The following is a 20,973-nucleotide window of genomic DNA, read 5'->3' on the forward strand; positions in this document are numbered from 1 at the left end:
CTTCACCCAGTGCATTATTCTTCACCCAGTGCATTATCCATCACCCAGTACAAACAAATACTAAAATACTTTGAAGGTGTAAACACAATACACTTTCATACCTCAGTGGCAACAGGAAGGAACAAGTCAGGCGCATCAACGCAACACGAGATTAGTATAACGGTAACTCCTTAATAACTGGGTAAGAATCAATACTTTTCCCGGGTCGTCTTATTTTATATACCTGGGATGATTGGTGTACACTGTAAGGAACTCCTGTCATCATTACCAGGTGAGTACGGTGTAACAGGTGAACACGGTGTAGCAGGTGAACACGGAATAACAGGTGAACAAGGAGTAACAGGTGAACACGGAATAACAGGTGAACACGGTGTAACAGGTCAACACGGAGTAACAGGTGAACACGGTGTAACAGATGAACACGGTGTAGCAGGTGAACACGGAATAACAGGTGAACAAGGAGTAACAGGTGAACACGGAATAACAGGTGAACACGGTGTAACAGGTCAACACGGAATAACAGGTGAACACGGTGTAACAGGTGAACACAGTGTAACAGGTGAGCACGGTGTAACGGGTGAACACGGTGTAAAAGGTGAACACGGTGTAACAGGTGAGCACGAAATAACAGGTGAACACGGTGTAAAAGGTGAACACGGTGTACCAGGTGAGCACGGAATAACAGGTGAACACGGTGTAAAAGGTGAACACGGTGTAACAGGTGAGCACGGAATAACAGGTGAACACGGACTAACAGGTGAACACGGTGTAACAGGTAAACACGGTGTAAAAGGTGAACACGGTGTAACAGGTGAACACGGTGTAACAAGTAGGAATCACGGCCTGTCTTCCGGTGTTTCGATAAAAAGTTCTAGAATCGGGAACTACAAAACAAGTTATCCTGATTCATTACGTACAATATGCGAGTACTACTGTAGACGGGGTTTAACCTGACGTGGTGAACAGTGTAGCCCTCGATCATACACTCCTCTTAACATATTTTGCCTTTCTCATTTAAAGGTGAATAAATCTCTTATCCAGTTAGACGTAAACATATTCTTGAGCTAAACGATACACAGAGCTGCCATCAACTTCTAGATAATATTATCAGCTTTCAGTAACTCTGTCTTAATGGTGTAACTCCAGCCACTCTCCTGTCTCTCAAATTAACCAGTCGTTTACACCTCCGAGAAGGGTGGACCAGCAACACTGAGTGATGAGTGTGTAGCCACCACCTCGACACTGCCACAGAGGGTGTGATTTATTGGACAAGCAACACACAGCTGTTCAAAGTGTGCTGACTGGCAAAAATATTTATCAGCGTTTGATTAAAGACTTCCGTTGTTATATTTGCATAGATCCAGCTTGCGCAGTTGATCCAGGTTGTATTGAGACTGTTGCAGCTTATCTTACCGTCCATGATACACATGATAACAGAAAAGATCCATTGAACCAGGTGTGGTGGGCTGGTCCTCCTACCCTGATCCCCCCCCCCCGGAGCAGTTGTACATGTATCGAACTTCACACCTTCCCTCTATTATTGTATCATTCATATTCACAACACAGCTTAAGATGTCAACACTTAATGAGGTGGTAGAAGACAGACACATCCTGTTACCTCTATAGAAAATACTGCATATCTCTGTATATCTCTGCCCCAGACCCCATGTAGAAAAAGTTGAGTCTGCTAAAACGTAGATTTTGAAATCATGGTTGAATGTGAGTTGCACCAGGCTAATGCTTTTAAGTACGTCAGCAAAAAATGAAGGAATCAAAACCTAGACACGTCCTTCAACTCGGGAGGCGATTGTGACAAATATGTGTAAAAACTTGATTTGTGTTCAAAGCACAACCGATTTAATATATATATATATATATATATATATATATATATATATATATATATATATATATATATATATATATATATATATATATATATATATATATATATATATATATATAGCTTTATAGCTACAGTATACAATATTTTTTACGTTTATGGTACAAACTCCAGGAACAACAATTCACACATTCCAGGCGTACACTTCACTAAGGCAGAAATATGTTTTACCTGCCACACCACAGAGTGCCCTCCGCCACAGACACACGCCTGACAGGCATACAGGAATATGTTAATATGTATTTCAAGAGGAGGGAAATTATGCTATGAACACATTCAAAATATTATTGGTTTACTCTCAGGTTAAGATATCAGTTTTGTGAAAAGCCGACAAGCTGTAACGATAACAGAAGTTATAGTGTTCGGTGTATTTATTGAATTCTACTAACCATTAATAAGGTGAAGAGGTTAACGACACCTAAGTTACTAGACTAGAGACTCCCTGCACCAACAAACCTATAAGATAAGTGGTGTTCAGTTGATATAATTTTACTGTTTAACATTTTTAGATTGTTTTTATCGTAGAGACTAATTACATACATTATTCGCCACAGTGTTGAAGCGATAAAATCATGTTAATGAATTGCACCCGATAAACGAAGCCTTCAGGTATTTGCCCAACATTAGACTAAACTTGTAAGGATTGACCAGGATAAGATCGGATATATTATGCGTACTTGTAACTCTATTATTACTCATTATTCTTCTATAACATTATATTTGCGGATGATTCATATAAACGTCAACTTATATGATTTATCTCAACTTGTTTTTATAGAGGTAAAACAGGTTCTGTGTCGGTATGTGGATCAAGCGTTTGGTACAGTGGTCACCGCCCGCCGCCATACTATATAAGACCTCGATGTCATCATACCGGTCTGAACTATATTTTTAATTGACGTTGGTGCCTTTTCGCTTTGGGTTATTCGACAGTGAGTTTAAGGGAGAGTGTATTCATTTCAGTACTAGTTTCAGCATTATAAATAAAAGAGCCAGAGAAAATTTACCATTCGATGCATTGATGCCGTGTTTCCTGCTGGGCCATCTCTATAATCACGAGTGGAGGCATGGTGTTGGGAAACTTAGTGGCAATTATAGATGTATTTATAAGATTTGTGGTATTGGGAGCATATAGTAAATCTTAGCATAGTGGGGGTAAGAATACATAAAGGAATTCAGGTATTAATGATATATGAGTCAGAGTATATTCTTGATATCGTATTTCTTATCCTTTTCTTGAGTGATATTCCCGACATATTCTGTCATAATCCCTTAATTTTGCCTCTAAAGTATTATATATACCTGTCTCCAATATACTCCAAACACCATAAAACAATTGATAAAATCGTCCTGTTTTGACAATTGCGGTTAATACTTTTTATTTATATAATTTCAGGGTAAATTTATTAACACACAGTATACCTAAACACTTCTTTTAACTTGTTCTGTTCTCATCTCACCCTCTCCTTGACACACTGTTCCCCCTCACTCAACGTTCAGTCCAGGTGTCTTAACTTACTTACTTGAGGAAATTAATTACTTCTCTTCCCTAGGATTTTCACGACTCTTCTTCCCCTTCCCCCTTTATACCACTCAACGTTAACTTCTGTTTTCCTTGTATTAACTTTCACTCTCATTCTTTTTAAGTGTTTCTGTGTTCATAAGCCATTACATGTCTACAACAGGGTATAAAGCTGGCTGGTCCTTGATGTAGTTCAACTCTGAGATTCTTTGTGACTTCTGTTGGCTTTACTGTTGCTCTCGTGTTGCTTTCGTGTTGTCCTCGTGTTGGCCTCCTGTTGTCCTCGTGTCGTCCTTGTGCTGTCCTCGTGTCCTCGTATTGTCCTCGTGTCTTCTACGTCTCCTTTTATATTCCATGTGTTTCTCCAGCATTCCCTTCCTCTGTAAATCCCATAAACTATTTCTCCCCCAGACATTGTGATAAACGTCTCCTTGATCTATATAACACAGTACATTTTTACATTTTCTTTTGAGAATTTGTCCTACATTAGTCTATGCCAACTGTACATAGACTGTCCCTTACCTGCCTGTAACTCAAACTACACTTAACCTGTCTTCATTTCTCCTTTAACTTATATACTACTATCCCTTTGAGTACTTTTAACTCACGTACAATTAATTTTAATCTTCAGTAAATTTCAATCAATCAATCAAAGTGTCTTTACCAATCCTCCCAGATTATTTTTTGCATCTCTCTAGGGAACACAGCTTTTAATTTCATCTATCGATCCAGTGCCTGCCTTCCCCTGGCTCTCCTACCAATTAATAGCTCTACCATCATCCCCTTATCCCTAATTATATATTCACACTTTCATATTTTTCTTTCTATACATTTCCAGTGTTTTTTTTTACCAATCTTAGTATTTTTTATTTGTTTGTCCATCAATATAACTTATGCTTAACATTTCACTATAGCAATATATTCTGAAAGCCTTTAGTCCTTTTTCCTAATGTCCGCCAACAATGTCTTTGCTTCTGACCAGTTAGTGTGTGGATGATGGGAGGAGTTAGTGTGTGGATGACAGGGAGGAGTTAGTGTGTGGATGATGGGGAGGAGTTAGTGTGTGGATGATGAGGAGGAGTTAGTGTGTGGATGACAGGGAGGAGTTAGTGTTTGATGATGGGAGGTTAGTGTGGATGATGGGGAGGTGTGTGTGATGTGGGGAGGAGTTAGTGTGAATGATGGGGGAGGAGAGTTAGTGTTAGTGTGAATGATGGGGAGGAGTTATGGATGATGGGGAGGAGTTAGTGTGTCGATGAGGGGGAGTTAGTGTGTGGATGACAGGGAGGAGTTGGTGTGTGGATGACAGGAGGAGTTGTGTGGATGATGGGGAGGAGTTAGTGTGTTGATGATGGGGAGGGGTGTGGTGTGGATGATGGGGGGAGTTAGTGTGTGGATGATGAGGAGGAGTAGTGTGTGAATGATGGGGAGGAGTTAGTGTGGATGACAGGGGGTTAGTGTGTGGATGATGGGGAGAGTTATTTGTGTGGGGTTGGGTGTGGATGACAGGGAGGAGTTAGTGTGTTGATGATGGGGAGGAGTTAGGTGTGGATGCTGGGGAGAGTTAGATGTATGGATGAGACAGGGAGGGTTAGTGTGTGGATGATGGGGAGGAGTTGGTGTGTGGATGATGAGAGGAGGTTAGTGTGTGGATGACAGGAGGAGTTAGTGTGTTGATGGGGAGGAGTTAGTGTGTGGATGCTGGGGAGGAGTGTGTGAATGATGGGGGGAGGAGTTAGTGTGTTGATGATGGGGAGGAGTTAGTGTGTGAATGATGGGGAGAGTTAGTGTGGATGATGGGGAGGTTAGTGTGTCATGATAGGGAGAGTTAGTGTGTGGATGGCAGTGGATGACAGGGAGGAGTTATGTGGTGGATGATGGAGGAGTTAGTGTGTTGATGATGGGGAGGGTTAGTGTGTGGATGATGGGGAGGAGTAGTGTGTGGATGATGAGGAGGAGTTGGTGAATGATGGGGGAGGAGTTAGTGTGTGGATGACAGGGAGGAGTTAGTGTGTGGATGATGGGGAGGAAGTGTGTTGATGATGGGAGGAGTTAGTGGATGATGGGAGGGTGGTGGATGATGGGAGGGTTATGTGTGAATGATGAGGATGACAGGGAGGATGTTAGAGTTGGAGATGTTAGTGTGTGATGATGGGAGGAGTTAGTGTGTTGATGATGGGGAGGAGTGGGGTGTGGATGATGAGGAGGAGTTAGTGTGTGGATGATGGGGAGGAGTTAGTGTGGGGATGACAGGGGAGGAGTTAGTGTGTGGATAATGAGGAGGAGTTAGTTGGTGTGTGGATGACAGGGAGTGTGTGTGGATGACAGGGAGGTTGGTGTGTGGATGACAGGGAGGAGTTAGTGTGTGGATGATGGGGAGGAGTTGGTGTGGATGATGGGGGAGGAGTTGGTGTGTGGATGACAGGGAGGAGTTAGTGTGTGAATGATGGGAGGTTAGTGTGTGGATGACAAGGAGGAGTTAGGTGTGTGGATGACAGGGGGGTGGTGTGTGGACATGGAGGGTTAGTGGATGATGAGGAGGAGTTGGTGTGGATGACAGGGAGGAGTTAGTGTGTGGATGATGGGGAGGAGTTAGTGTGTGGATGATGGGGAGGAGTTAGTGTGTGGATGATGGGGAGGAGTTAGTATGTGGATGACAGGGAGGGTTAGTGTGTGGATGATGAGGGAGGAGTTGGATGTGTGGATGATGGGGAGGGAGGTTAGTGTGTGGATGATGAGGAGAGTTAGTGTGTGGATGATGGGGAGGAGTTAGTGTGTGGATGATGAGGAGGAGTTAGTGTGTTGATGATGGGGAGGAGTTAGTGTGTGGATGATGAGGAGGAGTTAGTGTGTGGATGATGGGGAGGAGTTAGTGTGTGAATGATGGGGAGGAGTTAGTGTGTGGATGATGGAGGAAATTAGACTGGATGATCTTCCCTCCTTCGCCTCTCATAACCTCCCTCCTCCACCCCTCCACTCCTTCCCTCCACTCCTCCACTCTCCACCCCCCCTCCCCTTCTCTCAACCCTTCATCCCTCCACTCCTCTCAACTCTTTTTCCCTCCATCTCTCCCTCAGCGTATCTCAAATCCTTGCCTCCTCACCAACTTCTCTCCTCCATCGGTTTCTCCCTTCCTCATTTTTCACGGCTCTTCCTTCCCCATTCGTTTCCCCCTCCTCATCCCTCATTATCCCTTCCTCACCCAATCCTCCATCACTATCAGCTAGAGGGCTGTCATCTGGGACCTTCTGAAGCCAAAAATCCATCACGTTAGCTATCAGTGCAGCCCATCTCGCTGAAGACCCAGTGGCAACAAAGGTGTCTGCGATACGAGATAACACAGTCGGGAATCCTTACCTAACAAGTAGTCATTTTCGCCCTTACTGTCATAGACTCCAAGGTTCACTTTGTCCCAGGTGCAGAATGTTTTCATTAGCTTCGTTGTGATCTTTCTTAATTTCATCTTGGGCTTTGATAAATCTTTTTTCGGGGTGATAGCGGACTCATTAGTGTTATTTCTTCAGGTACAATAGACAACGAGTGGTATGGTTTTTTTTATCTCTCTTGCAATGTTAATTCCTTTTCAGGTACTAATTTAGGAGTCGAGATTTATTCACGTATGTTCCACTTAGGTGCTTTTTTTCCTATCTGGTTGCACAATAGAGAGAGAGAGAGAGAGAGAGAGAGAGAGAGAGAGAGAGAGAGAGAGAGAGAGAGAGAGAGGAGAAAAAGAGAGACAGAGAGAGAATGAACAAGAAGAAAAAGAGGTTAAAATGAATGAAAGTAAAAAAAAGTCAGAATGAAAGATAAATTCTAATATATCTACCGAAGGAGGAAAATAGATAGAGATAAAGTACAGTACCTCATGATTCTTGCCGAGGTTCCTGCCGCAGTTAAGATAATGAGTAATGAGTTGCCTACAATAATCCAGGTATGAGGATATATTAGGTGGGTCCTGGAGGGTGTGTGGGTAGGAAGAAGCAGGTTGGATGACAGTCTTAAATCCTGATATAAGTTAATTGTTCTTGTTTTTGTTTTTTTGTTCATGACTATAGATACGTGTTGCCTCATTCCTCACAAACAATGTATCCGTAAAAGAGAGAATATTGTCAAAATGTTTATTATATCCCTATTTCCATAATTTTCCTTCATTTACTTATTTTATCATCTTTCCTCATAGATGATGATAAGAACATTATTTTTCATTTTATGCTAAACTATAAAGGATTTGAAAAATATAATGACAAATATTACCAAGACAAAAGCTGGTCCCAAATATTACCCAACTTTTCAGTGTTTTTTCCCCTCACTATGAAGCTGTCCAGGCCTGACACCCTGATTAAAACATTAGGCATTGAATCAGCTGAATTAAACATGTTGAAGAGCGGTGGCGTCAGTGTGGAATGTGGGCAGCCGCAGCCCAGCCCGGCGTGTCTTGTGTCTTACCTAATGAACTATTCTTTATGCAGGTGGGCTTCTGCCTCTGGCTAGCGTTAAGTACAGGTTTTTATGCGAGGGTGTGTAATCTTGTGATAACAAACTCGTATTGATTAATTAAGATAAATTCACAATGGAGAGTGATTAAACAAAGCAAGACGAGAGAAGAGATACACGCATACAATAAAACTAATTAAGCGAGGAGGATGAAGAGTGTTAAACAATAACTCACATGAACGTACGAAAGTAAATAGACAAAAGGGTTGCACCAAACTATACCAGAGACTTATACTTGGAAACAAAAAATGTGGCTCAGAAAGACTGAAAATATTATTAAAAAAAAAAAAAAACTCATAGGCAGCAGGACAAAGTGAGGGAGGAACTGTACTGTATAATACTCGACAATGGCCCGTCTTTGAAATACAAGAATGGGTTACGGGGTCTTTTTTTTTTTGGAAACCACCAAATCATTAGTATATTTTAGGATGTGCGGTAAACAGAAACATAAAGCCCAGTAGAAATAAAGTCTGAGCATTGTAAAGAACACTTATGTTAACCAGAATCTAACGCCCAGACTTTATTCCTACTGATTTTTAAGTTTGTGTTATTGAACGTCCTGAAATATTGTGATCATTTAAGATTCTCGAATACAAAAAAAATTACCTTTTACTTATTTTTATTCCAAAAATCTGAAAAACACAGTATAATGTTTAGAGAAAGATATATAATGAACCATCTCCTATTGTGATTCTTTGCTAAGACACACTTTTCAATCTAGTCGACGGCGCCATACATGTAATAGGAACTGTATAATAACTATGGGTGATTCATAGCGGCGGATATCCTTCTTAATACTCGATATACATAGACAAACAACCAAACATTTACTGATAATTAAGCTTGGCAGACCTTTCTATCTGATCAGGGGATGAAATATTTAGAGCGTACACTAAGTAAATTGAAAACTAAGTAGATTCAGAGATGTAATATTATATGATTTATTGGAAGATCTCTCAACTAATATAATAATAAATAAACACATGAATACAGAACTGCGGAGATATGTAGAGAGCAACAACCTTGACAGCTGGGGCAGGAAGTTGCCCAAGTAAAGTACACCACCACTCACTTAACAGGCGACAATAATGAGTGTTTGAGCTCGAATCAGAGATACCTTTCATTTCATACAATAATTCAGAAACAAGAGTACAGCTACAGACATAAAAAGAAAAACAAATAGAGTTATCGAGATTCACATTACGGCGCACCACTACACATGATGAGGTTAGACTGTCATATCATCTCGTCTCGTATATACATAGAACGGACCGGGAAATATGAAATTCATTTACGTCGAAGTGTATCAGCCTCACGTCTGCTGGCCATCTCATAATTATCAACCCTGAAGACACCAGCAACAACACCCTGTCATTGCAGATATAAATTGTTATTACAAACCTTGTGATTAATACCTACAGGTTGTTAATAGTATATTGTAATTATATATTTGAATACAATATCTAAAGATGATCGAATTGAGGTCGTTTGACTGAATTATATACGAGTATGAATAATTGTAGGAGAATAGTTAACACCTCTCATGTAGAAAAATAGTTAACTCTCTCATGTAGAAGAATAGTTAACTCTCTCATGTAGAAGAATAGTTAACTCTCTCATGTAGAAGAATAGTTAACTCTCTCTTGTAGAAGAATAGTTAACTCTCTCATGTAGAAGAATAGTTAACTCTCTCATGTAGAAGAATAGTTAACTCTCTCATGTAGAAGAACAGTTAACGCTCTCATGTAGAAGTACAGTTAACTCTCTCATGTAGAAGAATAGTTAACTCTCTCATGTAGAAGAACAGTTAACTCTCTCATGTAGAAGAATAGTTAACTCTCTCATGTAGAAGAATAGTTAACTCTCTCATGTAGAAGAACAGTTAACGCTCTCATGTAGAAGTACAGTTAACTCTCTCATGTAGAAGAATAGTTAACTCTCTCATGTAGAAGAACAGTTAACTCTCTCATGTAGAAGAATAGTTAACGCTCTCATGTAGAAGTACAGTTAACTCTCTCATGTAGAAGAATAGTTAACTCTCTCATGTAGAAGAACAGTTAACTCTCTCATGTAGAAGAATAGTTAACTCTCTCATGTAGAAGAATAGTTAACTCTCTCATGTAGAAGAATAGTTAACTCTCTCATGTAGAAGAATAGTTAACTCTCTCATGTAGAAGAATAGTTAACTCTCTCATGTAGAAGAATAGTTAACTCTCTCATGTAGAAGAATAGTTAACTCTCTCATGTAGAAGAATAGTTAACTCTCTCATGTAGAAGAATAGTTAACGCTCTCATGTAGAAGAATAGTTAACTCTCTCGTGTAGAAGAACAGTTAACTCTCTCATGTAGAAGAATAGTTAACTCTCTCATGTAGAAGAATAGTTAACTCTCTCATGTAGAAGAATAGTTAACTCTCTCATGTAGAAGAATAGTTAACTCTCTCATGTAGAAGAACAGTTAACTCTCTCATGTAGAAGAATAGTTAACTCTCTCATGTAGAAGAATAGTTAACTCTCTCATGTAGAAGAATAGTTAACTCTCTCATGTAGAAGAAATCGTTAACTCTCTCATGTAGAAGAATGGTTAACTCTCTCATGTAGAAGAACAGTTAATCTCATGTAGAAAGAACAATTAACTCTCTCATGTAGAAGAACAGTTAATTCTCTCATGTATAAGAACAGTTAACTCTCTCATGTAGAAGAGCAATTAACTCTCTCGTAGTAGGGTAATTAACTACTCTCATGTGAAAGAATTAACTCTCTCATGTAGAAGAACAGTTAACGCTCTCATGTAGAAGTACAGTTAACTCTCTCATGTAGAAGAATAGTTAACTCTCTCATGTAGAAGAACAGTTAACTCTCTCGTGTAGAAGAACAATTAACTCGCTCATGTAGAAGAATAGTTAACTCTCTCGTGTAGAAGAACAATTAACTCGCTCATGTAGAAGAATAGTTAACTCTCTCATGTAGAAGAATAGTTAACTCTCTCATGTAGAAGAATAGTTAACTCTCTCATGTAGAAGAATAGTTAACTCTCTCATGTAGAAGAATAGTTAACTCTCTCATGTAGAAGAACAGTTAACTCTCTCATGTAGAAGAACAGTTAACTCTCTCATGTAGAAGAATAGTTAACTCTCTCATGTAGAAGAACAGTTAACTCTCTCATGTAGAAGAATAGTTAACTCTCTCATGTAGAAGAATAGTTAACTCTCATGTAGAAGAATAGTTAACTCTCTCATGTAGAAGAATAGTTAACTCTCTCATGTAGAAGAACAGTTAACTCTCTCATGTAGAAGAATAGTTAACTCTCTCATGTAGAAGAATAGTTAACTCTCTCATGTAGAAGAATAGTTAACTCTCTCGTAAGAATAGTTAACTCATGTAGTAGAACAGTTAACTCTCTCATGTAGAAGAATAGTTAACTCTCTCATGTAGAAGAATAGTTAACTCTCTCATGTAGTAGAACAGTTAACTCTCTCATGTAGAAGTAGCTAACTCTCATGTAGAACTCTCTCATGTAGATTAATATGTTAAACTCTCATCATGTAGTAGAACAGTTAACTCTCTCATGTAGTTAACTCTCTCATGTAGAAGAATAGTTAACTCTCTCATGTAGAAGAATAGTTAACTCTCTCATGTAGAAGAATAGTTAACTCTCATGTAGAAGAATAGTTAACTCTCTCATGTAGAAGAATAGTTAACTCTCTCATGTAGAAGGGTTAACTCTAAGAAAGGCTGTTAACTCTTTCCTCTTCTTGCACTGTACAAACAAGACCTCGTAGCTCACAGCCATTTAGCCATAGATAATGTCTGGGGTAATTATATCCAGGGCTGACTGATCCCAACGGTCTCTTTCACCTTAGGCCTTCACATAGACTTAATTCCATGATCATAATAATAAAAAAAAATTCCATGATCATTGTTTTTGTTTTTTATTGAATTTTTCCCAGCTGGTATTGTAACGCCTGGCTATTGTAGACTGTCACTTACACGCATTAGTTGACAGGTAGTGCTGTCATCTTTTGAATTGTATGTCATCAATTTATTGAAAACTTCAATGATGAACTGAACCAATGAATTAAAAGTTCTAGATTTACAATCAAATATTGAACTAACTTTAAAAATTATAAAATTAAATACCATTTTGCGTCGTGTGATCTTCAACTCTTCTCGGTGAGGATGTGCGAAATTTACCTTGTCAATATTAAGGTAATTGGTCAACCGGTTCATAATTTATAGCTGACACAGAGACAGGGAGATGCGGACAGTAGAGTGAACTGCTCTACTAGGATGCACACAGGTCTGTAAAACAACCTTGTACTGTCTAACTGGAATTAAGCAGCTGGTAGCTTCGTCGACTATCCTTGGTCGACTTGCCTTACTGTTTATTATTATTGTATACCTGCACGGTCATGAACAGTCCATCATATACCAGCATTGTCTATACACATGTTAAATTGTATGCCTGCATTAATTTATACAGGTATATGCCAAACCAATTGTAAACTTGGATGAAGCTTATATTGTATACAGTTTATTATTATTATTATTATTATTATTATTATTATTATTATTATTATTATTATTATTATTATTATTATTATTATTATTGTTATTATTGTTATTACTTAAGTGAACCCTGAACATAACGCCTAGTCAGAAAACACTTAGCATTACGGATGATGATAATACGAATTATAATGAAATATAACAGTATCAATAAAAATGTCGCAACCGTGAACTAGATTACAGAATTTCAACGCAATTAAGTTTAAAAATCAGTAACTGGAAATAAAAAAATCAGTAACCGATACTCTACGTCCATGATGAAGGGCTTGTGTTGTAAAGCCACGATGGATCAGCCCCAATGGATCACTGTCAACACCAGGTCACCTCTGCTCGGTTCGACTTGAATAAAGTTAGTAAGACATCCCCTAAAAATGTCAGTAAAAAGGGCAGTACCTCAGCATGGGGAATAATTTCTAAACTTTAACATCACTTAGTGGATTTCTTGTCACTTAACTTATAACAACAGCCTGTACAGTATATCGGGTTACTTGTTGAAAAAGAAGCAGAGAATAATACCATCCAGTATACTTCAGTTTAGTAATTGTAAGAAATAATCACTTCTAAAATATCGTAACGAAACAAACACTAGTGATCATATTATAATTCACTACAGATTATCAGAACAACGAAGAAACAACAGCGACGGAAAAAAATTCACTTAATAATATTACAGTAAAACGGTATTTTGATTTTTTTTTCAATCGTTTCTGATAAAAAGACACAAATGTTATTGCACAGGCGGAGGAACAAACAACATTGACACAAAAACAAAACTGCCGATTAACTGGTAATTGGTCATATGGATACGACACGTGTGCCTGTTTATCAAGGGAGTGAAACAGCGGGCAGTGCAGACGCCCAGCAGGTGGCACTGAGCCACCACCGCACCTGCACTGTTGTGCCCCTGAACACAAATGCCGGTAGCCTCTACGAGGCATGAGCCGTGTGTGCCCGGCAAAAATAATGAACTTATTTTCATATTTGCATTATCTACTTATACTTTAACATGGAATATTAATTGATATCGGCTGTATTACACTCTTTAAGTTCATTATCTCTAAAGCTTAGATCGAATACTAAACTATCATTGACCATTGTTTGGGGTGGATGTGTAATGCATGACCTAAAGGTTGCATTATTAATGACCACCGCAAGCAATTTATTGTTTGTTTACGCAGCGAGCGCCACACATTAGCTGGCGCGTGACTATCTGCCTCCTCGCCCTCCCCTGCCCCACACACCAGCATAATGCATAACCTTGTATTTGTAAATGATTTATTTAAAACATTCTCCAGGCCAGATCATATTTCTCTTGTTGCCTGTCTCCTCGGCGTCGTAAACCTTATCGTGGTACATTTTAGCCTATCTTTTCATATCAGGATATTTAATCACAATAACTGGATGTAATGTATGTTATTACCTGATCCAACTGTCTCTCGGATAAGTCAGAAAATACTCTCAAATATTTTTCTCAGACGTAATCTGTTTAGATGTATGTAAGTGTGTAGTGTTAGCTTACTCTCGTATACGTGACCTCACAAGAAAAACTCATTTAAATATTTCTTAATCTGATACAGTCAATACACTTATTTACAACCCGAGTTCCCTCACGACATGTTCTCTCCAAATGTCATGTCACGAAGCTCTCCCTTCTACCCTCATATTACTCGAGTTGTTTTTCTTTAATAACTAGTTTAAGTCATGCCCAGCAAGTCAGTTCTCAGTTCTTCGTAAATAAAACATGTGTCCATTTCCATTTTTCAACATCTTTCCAAGCCAAACGCAGAACTGTCGAAATGTTTATACCAGTATCATAAGTATCTTGTGAATATAAGCCTCACATCTATACTTGCTAACTCATAGAAAAAAAACATTATCATGGTATAAAATGAATAATAATTTCCCTTGCTGGTAAGAAAGGCTAATATGTTCATGTTGTTCAAATAATGTTGATTCATATCGCTAAGTTCTGAATGACTTCTTGATTCGCCATACACAACACACAATATTACCGGCACCTGACACCACACATCCTCCACACTCTACACCCTACACATACTACACCTTCCAGACACTACACCCTCCACACACTACACCCTCCAAACTCTACACCCTTCACATACTACACCCTCCACACACTACATCCTCCACATACTACACCCTCCACACACTACACCCTCCACACACTACACCCTCCACACACTACACCCTCCACATACTACACCTTCCACATACTACACCCTCCAAACACTCTACACCTCCACACACTCACACCTTCCACATACACACCTCCCACCACACCATACACACCCTCCACACCTCACACACCTCCACACACTCTAAACCCTCCACACACCTCTACACCCTCCACACCTACATCCACACACCACTTCATCACACCACGCCTCCACACACCACACACACACACACACACCACACACACACACACACACACCTCCACACACCACACACCCTCCACACACTACACACACACCACACACCCTCACACACACCCTCCACACACTACACCCTCCACACACACACTACACACCCTCCACACACACTACACCCTCCACACACCACACACCCTCCACACACACACACACCCTCACACACTCACACACACACACCCACACACCACACACCCCCCACACACCACACCCTCCACACACTCACACACCATCCACACACACACACCCTCCACACACACTACACACACCACACACCTCCACACCCACACCCTCCACACACACCCTCCACACACCACACCTCCACACACACACCCTCACACACACACTACACCCTCCACACACCCACACCCTCCACACTACACCCTCCACACCACCACCACACACCCCTCCACACACACACCCTCCCTCACACACACACCCTCCACACACACACACCTCCACACACCACACCCTCACACACCACACCCTCCACACACCACACCCCTCCACACACTACACCCTCACACACACCCCTCCACACACACACCCTCCACACACACACACACCCTCCACACCCTCCACACACCTACACCCTCCACACACACACCCCTCACACACACACCTACACCCCCACACACCACACACCCTCCACACCCTCCACACACCACACACCTCCACACACACCTCCCACACCCACACACCCTCCACACACCACACCCCTCCACACCCTCCACACACCACACACCCCCACAACACACACACCACACCCTCACACACACACACACACTACACACAACACACACACACCACACCTCCACACACACACACCCTACACACACACCACACACACACACACCCTCCACACACCACACACCCCTTCACACACACACCTACACCCTCCACACACACACACCTCCACACACACCCTCCACACACACACCCTCCCACCCTCACACACACCACACACACACACACCTCCCACACACCCTCCACACCCTACACCCTCCACACACCACACACCCTCCACACACACACTACACACCCTCCACACCTACACACCCTCCCACACACTCCACACCCTCCACACACACCCTACACACTCTACACCCTCCACACACTAAACACCCTCCACACTCTACACCCTCCACACCCTACACACCCTCCACACTCTACACCCTCCACACACTAAACACCCTCCACACACTACACACCGTCCACACACTACACCCTACACACACTACACCCTCACACCCTCCACCCCCCCAACACACTACACTCCCTCCATACACACACTACACTCTTCACATACAATATCATGTGACTATGAATCTGAAGACTTCCTAGACGCAGTACAGGACAATTTTTCTAAACAACTAATTACAGAACCTACTAGAGGTAACATTATATTAGACCTAGTATTAACAAATAAAGAAAATATTATCAAATATATCACAGTAGGGGAAGAACTAGGGAACAGTGATCACAGAGAAATCAGGTTTACCCTAAATTGGGAAACGAAAAACAATGACAATATGGTCAGTCCCAAATTTTCGATGGGCGGATTATTAGGGGTTAAGAAGGTACCTAGGTGGGGTCGCCTGGGAACAGTCAGGTCAGTCCCCAGTAGGAACGGGTGAGGTCACAGATGACACAACAATTGATCATGACTATAATATATTCACTCGTATACTACGTGAAGCGCAAGAACAAAATATACCACACAGAAAAATTAGGTCAAATAAGAATGAGCCAAGGTGGATGACCGGAAAACTTAAACATTACATAGGAATAAAGAAAGGAATTTATAAGAAATTAAAGGGAGGGGAGGAGCAGCTCATAAATAGGTATAATGAACTATCTAGGAATGTTAAGAAAAATGTAAAGAAGGCAAAGAGAGACTACGAAATCAGGATAGCAAGAGAATCCAAGGCGAATCCCAAGGGATTTTTTCAGGTATATAGAACAAAGGTCAAGGACAAAGTTGGGCCTTTAAAGTCAGGGAGGGGAGAAGTGATTGATGACAGTGAGGAAATAAGCAAAGCATTGAACAGCTACTTTTTATCAGTTTTCACAGAGGAAATTCACGAGGAAATTCCAGAGGTGGAACTGATATTTAGGGGAAATGTAGAAGAGAAATTAAAGAATATCGCTATCAGAAAAGAGGATGTTCTTAATAAGATAAATAAATTAAAGAAGACAAAATCCCCAGGGCCGGATGAAATTTTCCCTCTAGTTTTGAAAGAGTGTAAGGAACAGATTAGCGGACCCCTCGTAAATTTATTTACAAAATCATTAGACGCGGGAGTTGTGCCAGACTTGTGGAAACAGGAAAATGTAGTACCCATATTCAAAAAGGGAGACAGTGCATCAGCGTCAAATTACCGACCGATTAGTTTGACGTCAGTAGTGGGGAAATTTCTTGAATCAATTATAGCAAATAGCATTCGATCGCATTTAGAGAAAATCAAATTAATCTACGACTCTCAACATAGGTTTACAAAGGGAAAATCTTGTCTAACAAACCTGCTGACGTTTTTTAGGAAAGTCTTCGAGGTAGTAGATAATGACGATAATTACGATGATATTTACTTAGACTTTAGCAAAGCGTTTGACAGAGTACCACATCAGAGGCTTCTGAGAAAAATTAAGGCTCATGGTATCGAAGGGAAAGTTTTAAATTGGATAAAATAGTGGCTCACTGATATAACACAGAAGGTCAGCGTAGATGGTGTTAAATCTGAGTGGGGCTGTGTAACCAGTGGGGTTCCCCAGGGGTCAGTACTGGGCCCACTCTTGTTCATAATCTATATAAACGATCTAGATACTGGGATCAGCAGTGACATAAGCAAGTTTGCGGATGAATCCAAAATAGGGCGGCAGAGTAATTCAGGGCAGGATGCAAATGCATTACAGGAGGATTTAAATAAACTGCAGTAGTGGTCAGAGAAATGGCAAATGAAATTCAATACCAGCAAGTGCAGCGTACTTAATATTGGTAGAACAAATACTGTCAATGTTCAGTATACAGCCTTAACAACATCAACCTAGAAAGGTCGACTTGTGAAAGAGACTTAGGGGTACTTGTAAGCCCGGACCTACGGCCTAGAAAACAGTGCGTTAATGTTCGAAATATGGCAAACAGAGTATTAGGTATTATATCTAGAAGTGTAAGTAATAAGAGTGCAGAGGTCTTATTGCAACTATATCTTGCGTTAGTCAGGCCGCACCTCAATTATGCGGTTCAGTTCTGGTGTCCTTATTATAGAATGGATATCAATTCACTGGGGTCGGTGCAGAGAAGAATGACGAAAATTATTCTGGGACTTAGAAACCTTCCATATCAAGATAGGTTAATGAAACTAAACTTGCAGGGGAGATATGATAGAAGTATTTAAGTGGGTGAAAGGAATCAATAAAGGCGATATAGATAAAGTTCTTATAATATCCGAGCATGATAGGACTCGTAGCAACGGATTTAAGTTGGATAAGTTTAGGTTTAGGAGGGAGATAGGAAGGAACTAGTCCACAAATAGGGTGGTGGACGAGCGGAACAAACTTAGCAACCTTTTAGTAAGTGCTGGAACGCTGGAGAGTTTTAAAAGGAGGCTGGTTGGATTCATGGATAAATAATTATTTAAAGAACATCATTGGCCAAAGAAGGCTATAGGTAGAAGAATAAATCGTGGCGAAATTCACCTCAGGGACTATTATAGGGTATTGGCGAGTAGAGTTAAAACCGAGATAAGGAAAGCAAAGAGGAATAATGAGGTAAGGGTAGCAAGGGAGGCGAAGACAAACCCCAAAGGATTCTACCAAATGTATCAAACTAAAACACGAGAAAAGATTGGACCAATACGGTCAGACTCCAGAGCTCACTGATAACGACGGAGAAATGAGCAATAATTTGAATAAATATTTTTCAACAGTTTTCACCACCGAAAATTTAAACATGATACCCGAGGCACCGACTCTATTCAGAGATAGTGAAGAAAACAAATTAAGTGAGTTAGTAGTGACTAGTAACGATGTTAGTAAGCAAATAGACAAACTAAAGCCTAATAAGTCACCTGGTCCCGATGAGATATTTGCCAGAGTATTAAAGGAATGTAAGGAAGAGCTTAGTATGCCCTTAGCAAAGTTGTTTAACATGTCATTAAAAACAGGTGTAGTACCAGAATCCTGGAGGATAGCGAATGTAATACCGATTTTCAAGAAGGGGGATAGATCACTATCCTCTAACTACCGCCCAATCAGTCTAACATCAATAGTAGGCAAATTACTGGAAGCAATCATTTCAAACTCTATTCGAAATCACCTGGAGAAGCACCGATTGATCAATGATTCCCAGCATGGCTTCACAAGCGGACGTTCTTGTCTAACTAATCTATTAACATTCTTTTCATCAGTTTTCGAATCGGTGGACGAGGGGCACAATTATGATGTGGTATATCTCGACTTTAGCAAAGCCTTCGACAGAGTCCCCACGAAAGACTAATTAGAAGGTAGAAGCTCATGGCATCAAGGTGACATCCTTAAATGGATTAGGGCGTGGTTACAGGACAGGAAACAGCGAGTGAGCATTAACGGCACTAAGTCCCATTGAGCAACGTCACAAGTGGGTTCCCCAAGGCTCAGTACTTGGACCATTATTTTATTATATACATAAACGACATAGATATCGGCATAGACAGCAACATAAGTAAATTTGCTGATGACACTAAAATAGGACGTGTTATTAAATCTGACGAGGACTCTGCAAAACTACAGGAAGATCTAAACAAATTTTTCGAATGGTCTGAAAAATGGCAGATGAAATTCAACGTGGACAAATGTAAAGTACTCAGTATAGGAGATGTAAACAGGGAAACCAGATACCAGATGAACAACGATGCCATAGAGAAATCCACTGCGAGAGAGATTTAGGAGTAATGATAAGTAGGAACCTTAAGCCAAGTAAACAATGTGTTTTTGCTCTAACAAGGCTAATAAAGTACTTGGGTTCATACAAAGGAGTGTTAGTTACAAGACTAGCGAGGTCATCCTAAAACTGTATCTTGCTCTTGTGAGACCACACCTGGATTATGCAGTTCAGTTCTGGTCACCGTATTACAGAATGGATATAGAATCTTGGAAAGAATTCAGAGGAGAATGACAAGACTAATCCCGGGCATTAGGAACCTTGAGTATAGAGACAGGTTAAAGCATCTTAATTTGCACTCCCTCGAGAGACGTAGAGCGAGGGGCGACCTGATAGAGGTGTATAAGTGGAAGCAGGGCTAAACAAAGGGGACATTACAAAGGTACTCAAATTATCCAACCAGGAGCGAACTCGTAACAATGGTTTTAAATTAGACAAATTTAGATTTAGGCGTGAAATAGGTAAACACTGGTTTGGAAACAGAGTAGTTGATGAATGGAACAAGTTACCAAATATCATCATTAACTCGAATTCGCTGAATTGCTTCAAACATAGGTTGGATGCTCATATGAGCAATAGGGGTTGGGTGTAAACGGAACTGCCCAGTATGGGCCAATAGGCCCGCTGCAGTTTCCTCCATTCTTATGTTCTTATGTTCTTATGGAGTGGTAGTAACTCTCGACAGGAGCTGCCATGCACAGTCCAACCGGCCTATTGCAGACTCCCTTATTTTTTTTATGTTCTTATGTTTTTATCATTCACATACCGCACCCTCCATACTCCACCACATACCACTTCCTTCTAACATAACACACTCTAACACACCTCTTCCTTCTAAACCTACACACTCCACCACACATCTCTCTCCCTTCTAACATAACAGACCCCAACACACACCTCTCCCTTTGTTGTGATTAAGTGGTGTTATTTTGTAGTTCTTGCTTTGTTATGGTGATGTGTTATACAGTCATTTTTTTCATAATAATCTACGTTGCCGTTGTTGTGTTCTTTGTTGTGGTTGTGTTTGTCGTTATCGTCAAGGTCAATCTTAGTATTAAAAGTGGTGTCTTTTTTTTTAGGCCGCGCATGTGTGTGTGTGTGTGTGTGTGTGTGTGTTG

The 20,973-nt window shown here is 40.5% G+C and overlaps 1 protein-coding gene across 1 annotated transcript in view; it reads left to right on the plus strand.

Annotated features, from left to right (window-relative positions):
• Positions 1-228: 228 nt before the first annotated feature.
• Positions 229-20,973, plus strand: part of LOC121878960 (collagen alpha-1(XXI) chain-like) — a 33,231-nt gene continuing 12,486 nt past the window's right edge. The window contains exon 1 of the mRNA XM_042385410.1: positions 229-829. Coding sequence (XP_042241344.1) covers positions 229-829 — 601 coding nt within the window. The remainder of the gene's footprint in view (positions 830-20,973) is intronic.

The sequence above is a fragment of the Homarus americanus genome, unplaced genomic scaffold (genome assembly GCF_018991925.1).
Source record: "Homarus americanus isolate GMGI-L3 unplaced genomic scaffold, GMGI_Hamer_2.0 scaffold4060, whole genome shotgun sequence".
Classification (NCBI taxonomy): domain Eukaryota; kingdom Metazoa; phylum Arthropoda; class Malacostraca; order Decapoda; family Nephropidae; genus Homarus; species Homarus americanus.